Here is a 7,987-nt window from a genome sequence, read left to right as displayed (position 1 = left end):
GTTTCATGACTTTTCACCAAATACACACTTTTTGCCTTAGTCATCATAATATCATCAATATGGTGCATTGAGATTCAAACTCAACGTCTTATCCATATAAAGGTGTCTTAGGCATAAATCAATGAGTGCTAACTTTTATCCCTCAAATAGTGCTAATTGAATGTAAACTTTTAAATTTCAATCAACATATATCACGGTGAATATATATATAAAAACAAGATAGACACAAAGAATCATTGAATACAATAATAATCGTATGAAAACATATATAATTATGACCATTAATAGTTGACGAATTCTCTATATAAAGTAATTGACACTTTATTTTATTATATAATGATTAGCTTGGCAGGTGGCTGCTAATTCTTGGATTTTTTTTTTTTGGTATTGTTCTCTCATTTTTTTTTCGTAATTGTTATCCAACTAATCCATCAAAACAAAGAAAAAAGAACAATACATGGAACATGTTACCTGAATTAAAACACTAGTTGTTGGATCAAAAATATTGACCGGCTATAACTCAGTTGGCTAAAGCATCGTGCTGATAACGTATTATAAAATATAAATAAATAACAACAAGAATAAATAGAGAGAGAAGAGAGAGACTTTTTTATTTCTCTTGAGGGGGATGAGAGATCATCTTGATTGAGAATACAATGAAGAAAATTCTTCTATTTATGGGGAAAATACTCCTAGTTTGTGACTAAAAGACAGATACTTTGAATCCTAATAGATATCAACTAGTTCTTATTATTATAGATCTTATTTTTCTGAATAAAAGACAGATACTTCAAATCCTAATAAATATCAACTAGATCTTATTATAGATCTTATTAGATCTTGATAGACATTTACTATAATGTAAATACATTTATAACAATTTTCAAATTAATTAAGGGCGACAAAAAAGTTTCAAAACTAAAAAAGAGTAACACGTCTTAAATATTGAGTAGAGGTGACAATTTTAAGATTAATATTAATAACACTAATTTTAAAATGCTCAAGTTTTATTATTTACACAAAGATCCGTACACCATCACCACATTCCTCCTCCACACCCTTTTTGTTGTTGCTGCTGCCGCCGCCTCTGCCTCCTTTTCCTCTACTATCACTATCACTACCATTATATTGCCACATCTTCTAGATTCACCATTATTTTCTTCCTTTACATAACTATCGCCCATTTTTCTTCTTTCTCCTCCACCACCGTCGCTATCAACACCGCAACAAATGTCATCTTCTCATTCAGCATCACCACCAGCACCACCACCTCCCTTTTTAGCATAAATATCATTTTTTATGGGCTCCTCCTCCAACCACATCTTTTTTCAAAAATTAAGTAAGTATTGAATTTGCTACAGCAACAGTCGAAGTTGCTGCAGCAACTTCGATAATTGTTGTAACACAATAACTAATAGTAGTTTTTGCAGTAATTATCATAACTGTTGTAGCAACTATGGTAGTTGTTGAAGCAACTGTCATAGTTGCTGAAACAACTGTTGTAGTTGTTGAATTTGCTGAATTATTTTTTCATTCATTTTTAAAAGAAATCAAAAAATTTCTTTTCAAACTTCTCAATTTTTTTTTTAAAAAAATAGTCCATGAAGATTAAAAAAGGAAGAAGAATGAAATGAAAAGAGAAAAGAAAAAAAGAAGAGAAGATGGAAGAAGAGGAAAATCTAGAGAGAGAAAAAAAAAAGAAGAAGAAGATAGAGAGAAAGGAAAAAAAAAAGATTGAAAGATAAGAAAATGGAAAGAAAAAAAAAGAAAGATCGAAAGATACGAAAACGGGGGAAATTCTAAAATTTGAAATTTGAAGTTGGAGGACTTTTGAAAAGTTTAAAGAATTTAAAAAATTACATATTACGCCTCAATTTACTTTAATCACTAATTAAAAAGAATTTGACTTGAGTTGGTCAAAGTTGTTACCAATTTTAATTTTAAAACTTATTTATCACCCCACACTTAATTTTCTCGACTTAGATAGTAGACGTATCATAATTTTAAAATTTTAAGACCTAGCCTAGAACATCATAAGAAATAACATTAGATAGACAGATACTATTTGGAATTTGTTCCCTACGGATATATATGTTTGCAAATTTTAGATAATGTTGTTTCTCACTTGGCACCGAACCAAATCTAACCGAAGTTAAAAACAACGCGCTAAATCGAATTAGTTTGGTTCGGTGTTTAATTTTCTTTTTTGCAAAATCGAAAAATTAAATCGAACTTTGACAAAATCGAAGCGAAGAACTAAACGCCCACCCTTAGACTTTCTTTATAGTTGGCATCTTTCATTTTTCGTAAGTCAATTTGACTAATTTTAATTTTAAAGCTAAATTAGATTAGGTTAATTCAATACTGAGTATTTTAAAACAAAAAATTAAATATTCAAAAATTATATGAAAAGTAATAATTTTTTCTTTTTTTAATATGAGGAAGACATACATGAGATACATCTTAAAACTACCATAACAAACGAAGAAGATCAATGGAGAGAGCTTTTTATTACTGTACTAGCTTTTATTTTATTGATAACTTACGTTTAAAAACTTTTTAGTCACACAAACTCTTGTTGGTACCACTCGACCGTAATTAAAGTCTTGCTATTCTATCATAATCATAACTTTAATATCAGGTTAGAGTTTTAATTCATATATTGCAAGAAAGTTATATACATGGAAATGCCAACAAAGGAACAATTAACTACAACCTAATTGAAGTTTTATAACGATATTTACAATTTAAAAACAATTACTACAACATTTTCTTGGAGACTCCATGCATGCAAAGATATTCGCAAATACTCCATAAAACATCTTTTCTCCCCTGAACTTGTTTGCATAACTTACTTTAGCACTTAAACTTATCTTCTGTTTATTAACCCCCTTAATATCTTTAAAGTGTATTAATTTTACCCTTCAAAACTGAATATCACTCTCACAACGGAGAGTGTGTTACACTCGCCTACACATCAACGTCACGCGGGAACCACGTCATTGCCACATAAGAAATTCAATTAAAAAAAAAAATCCCCCAACACATTATTTTTATATATTTTTAAAAATAATATAAAAAGGCACCCCCACCCCCATTTTCTTTCTTCTTCACAACCCTCCACCCACCTCGCCCACCCCGCCCCTCTCTACATTTTTTCCTTTTCCAGCCCTCACCCCCACCCCCTACCCCGTAAACGCAGCTCCCCCCTCCCCTTTCTATCTTCTTCAAACCACCCCTCCCCTCTCCACCATTTTCTATCTTCTTCAAACCACCCCTCCCCTCTCCACCATTTTCTATCTTCTTCAAACTTAAAGCATATTATCAATAGCTATTCTTGTTGTCCACTAAGCAAAAACAAAGTATCAATTATTTTTTCATCAAACTTCTCTCGAGGAATTAAGTATAGCATTCTCAAAAGCAACATCCAAATCAACTGCCGCAACATTAGTAACAATCTATCTATGTATGGACTTACCTAATCGAAGCCCGTTACTAACACTAGAACAACAACACCTGAGAACATTAGATAAAGTGAACTCATTAGGAATAGTAATACCCTCTTTTTGCATCTTAATAAACAACAACAATGCACTTACGCTACACTCAAATTGAGCATAACCGAAATGAGTATCGTCCAGGTACGAACATCTCTTTGAGGATTTTCATCAAACAGCTTCTGGGCAGAGGCTAATTGATTTGTTTTTTCATAAAGATTCAAAACCTCCAATTTCATCAAACAGCTTTTGGGCAAAACCTCCAATTTTTTTCATTTTCCCCATCATTAGAAAACAATCATGAATACACCAATTTAAAGTTTTTCCTCCACTAAAAAATTATTTCAACCTTCACTTCAAAATACTTGCAAATTCAGTTTATTATTATTATGCGAATCGAAAAAAAAAAAAAAAGATAAATTAAAATGAAGATTTTTTTGCAAGAATTAGATGAAATATAAATTGTTTAATCTTATTGAAATTCAGCTTTGTGTTTGTTGGTAAAGTTTTTTCTGGAATATATATTGAAGGAAGACTTAAAATGTTGAAGAAAAGGTGTAAAGAAGATGATGATGATGATGGTGGGGTGGGGTGGGGTGAGGGTGACGGGAAAGGGGAGGGGTAACGAAGAAGATGACTTCTTTTGTGTGTGTGTGTATAAAGAAAATTTGTAAAATTTAAAAGGTGGGCCCCACCTTTTTTCACGTTTTTTCGGCTATTTACGCGCTGACTTTTTAAAATTTGTCACGTCAGCAGTTAGGGTGGTAAAAAAATCACTTGAAAGTTGTTAAGGGGGTAAATAATTGTCCGATTAGTTTAGGGTCTAAAGTAAGTTTTGGCGACAAGTTCAGGGAGGTTTTGATGTTTCTTCATATTTTACAAAGGTATCTTTTGATTAACCAAATAACGCAAAAAATTTATACACATATAACTTAAATTCTATATATATTACATGAACTATACTCTATATAAGCCAAAATATAGGTTTATACAACAATAACAACATGTCCAGACTGTATTCCCATATAGTGGAGTCTGTGGAGGGCAAAATGTATGCAATTCATATCACTATCTTCGAAAAAGTAGAGTGGTTGTTTTCGATAGACCCCCGGCTCAGGATAGGTATATACAATATACAAGAATAAACTCTGAACTCCTCCACAAATACATATAAGAATTTAATTAACTCAACATCCTCCACCCCCACCTCCACCACCACAGCCACCGCCACCTCCTCCACCACAGCCCCCTCCACCACCACAACCACCTCCTCCGCCTCCATAAAACCCTCCTCCACCCCAACGCCTCCTTTTTCTGTTAGAGGAGTCTCCACAAGCAAAAATAACCATAGAAACCATTAAAACGGACATAACAACCATTCCCATCATTATCATTAGCCCTGAACCCTCGATTGGTGAGCCACCATCGACCACGCCGTAGAATCGTGCCATATTTTTATTTAGACTTAACTCTATTCTTTGCAGAAATACTTATATATGCAACTAAACCAATCTCATGATCCAAGAAACAATCTCTTAATGAACTTATATAGGCCTTCCTCTTGTAGACTTTTCATAACAACGTTCAACGAAATTGCATTTGGTCAAAAAATGTTTTAGTTACTTGAGCTATACTTCAAGTCTTCAACGTAACTAGGAAATTACGTTGCATATTTATTATTTTATTTACTCATTCCACCCTAATTTCGGTGTCTTACTTTTATAAAAAAAAAAAAAAAAAATCTGTTTAAGAAGATGTTTCTTTTTATACTCCCTCCGTTTTAAAAAGAATGACCTACTTTGACTTGACACAAAGTTTAAAAAAAAATAAAAAATACTTTTGAATCTTGTGGCCTTACATTAAATTAGTGTCAAATGTACCAAAATGTCCATTAATCTTGTGGTCATAAATATGTCATGTGAAAAGTTGAAATTAAAGTATTGTCAAAAAATGAAAAGGGTCAATCTTTTGTAAACGAACTAAAAAGGAAAGTAAGTGATTCTTTTTCAAACGGAGGAAGTATTTAATAAAATTTTCAATTCCTATATCATACATTGCAAATTTCAGGCTATATTTAAAATTTAAAGGAATACACATCTTTAATCTACAATCACAAAATTTAATTTTTATTTATTTTTAAAATTTATGTCCAATCAAACTAAGGGATTTAAATTGAGACAAATAAGTATTTTATATAAGAACCTCAAACTTCAAACCACGAAAACAAAATATGCGGCGAGTTGACTTGTCAACTTTGACCACTTGACATGTTCAAACTTGATAGGGACTGCAAGCAAATAAAGGATATTATTCTTTGTAGAATAAAGTAAGATGTGTCAAATAATTAAAATGGGGTAGCAGAGAATGATATGTACTTAAGAAGTTGTGGATGAAGAAACAAATATTTTTTAAATGATATCGAAAGTTTCTGTTACAGATCTAAATTAAACTTTACAAGATTCTATTATCCCTAAATTTAATTTTTTGGGGGTATTTTAGTGCTCTTTTTGTGCTGACTTGACCGTCAAGTCAGCATAAAGAAAGCATAACAATATATATGTTGCTAATTTTAAGAGTGTCATAATAATTCCGGGTATAGTTTTAAGCTACTTGGTACCTTGTCTCATCCTTCAATAATGTTCTATTCTTAGTGTAGTTGGTCCAAATCTATGACTGATGCAGTAGTATTCCTCTAGATGTTTGATTTTTTTTTTTCTTTTCCTTTTATGTTTTAAGCGAGTTTGGAGGGGCTTATCTTCGGTTCATGACTACATACATGTTCTTTTGGAGTACGTTAAAGCTTTTGATGCATAATTTTAGCATAGTAGGTTTAAAATTTTAAATGCACCCTTAGTGTTACGTTCTAGATTACCCAGAGGCGAATCCAGGATATAAAGTTTGTAGAGGTTGTGGCAAAACTTTTACTAGTTCCTCTGCTCCACTAGACCAACAATACAATTTATTTATGGGTTCCTAACTTATAATTTTTATATATTTACCAGCTTTCTCTATATAAATACTAGATCCGTACGAAAGTTACTGAGTTCCCGGAAACCCGTCCGAGGCCCTAGATACGCCCCTGAGATTACTAGTTTAGTAGTGTTAAAGATTTTCTAAATATATTTCTTTGTTTCTTTTCTTTTATGGTGAATGCATGTGTATCAATATGGCTAGAGTAGAACAAGGCTTGTTTCTAATTAAGTGCAGAGAACTCGAATATGACCTTTCTACTTGATCTAAACATTCATAATTAAAAGAAGACTGCCGAAAATAACAATATACTTAATGTATTCACATAACTAAGTCGGGTTTGAAAATGATAAAATATACGCAGTTCATATCACTACCTCATAGGTGAGGTAGAGAGGTAGTTTAGAATTAACGTAACCCTCGGCTCATGACAAACCGTACATGATTAAAAAAGACGTTTAATTAATATATGCTAAATAAATTAATCCTTCATTGAGGTATGTATAATTAACTTAAAGGAAGCACTAGAAATTATCTGGTCTCAAGCAAATTCTAACTTAAAAAGAGTTAATAAAGTACTACTGATCAGATGAAAAAGATACTATTTGCATTAAGCTGTAATTTGGAAATGATATTAAAGTATGTCTAAACTTTATTAACAGTATAATTAAAGTTTTTCAACGACTTTTACAATCTAGAAAACAATTGTAATATTTACTTGGAGACTCCATGCATGCATAAAATATTCACAAATATAAAACAATTACATGCACAGGCAACGTATATATTATTTAACTTATTTTCATTTACAAGATCACAAATTTCACATTTTACAAAGATTTCCCTATATATAAATTTTTTTAAAATAACCTAATAATGTGAAGAAAAAATTATTTAGACTAACAATATATATAACTTAAATTCTAGATATTACATGATGAACTTTGACGTACTCCTGCAAGCAAAAAGATAAGTGATATATCCAAGAATAACTTCTTAACTCCTCCACAAATACAAGAATTTTATTAATTCAACATCCACCACCACCACCGCCACAACCACCACCACCACCGCCACAGCCGCCACCACCACCTCCATAAAACCCTCCGTTACCCCAACGCTTCCGTTCTCCGTTAGAGGAGTCTCCACAATTAAAAATAACCATAGAAATCATTAAAACAGACATAACAACCATTCCCACCATTATCATCAACCCTGAACCCTCGATTGGTGAGCCACCATCGACCACACCGTAGAATCGCGCCATATTTTTTCTTAGAATTTAATCAATTCTGTAGAGAAATATGTATATATGCTAAGGAAATCAATAATCTCTTAATTAATTTATATAGGCATGTTTTGATGTTTGACTTGTAGACTTTTTCGTAATGTTCAACTTCAGCGAAGTTGCAATTAAGTTCATAAAAAAAAAGATAAAGACATTGATTTGGTCAAAAAAAATTAAGTTTCTTGAGCTAGGCTTCAACGTAACTATGAAATTGTTCATGTGTTTCTTTGAA

General features: G+C 31.8%; 1 protein-coding gene across 1 annotated transcript; it reads right to left on the bottom strand.

Annotated features, from left to right (window-relative positions):
• Positions 1–1,335: 1,335 nt before the first annotated feature.
• On the bottom strand, positions 1,336–4,948 carry LOC107876869 (nuclear transcription factor Y subunit B-3-like). The gene is made up of 2 exons (XM_016723692.1): positions 4,705–4,948; positions 1,336–1,517 (listed from the first exon to the last, which is right to left on the bottom strand). The coding sequence occupies exons 1-2, from the start codon at positions 4,946–4,948 to the stop codon at positions 1,336–1,338; spliced, it is 426 nt and encodes a 141-aa protein (XP_016579178.1).
• Positions 4,949–7,987: the final 3,039 nt, after the last annotated feature.

This window comes from Capsicum annuum, chromosome 7 (genome assembly GCF_002878395.1).
Source record: "Capsicum annuum cultivar UCD-10X-F1 chromosome 7, UCD10Xv1.1, whole genome shotgun sequence".
NCBI classification, from domain to species: Eukaryota; Viridiplantae; Streptophyta; class Magnoliopsida; order Solanales; family Solanaceae; genus Capsicum; species Capsicum annuum.
This window is presented reverse-complemented; position numbering and strand designations above follow the sequence as displayed.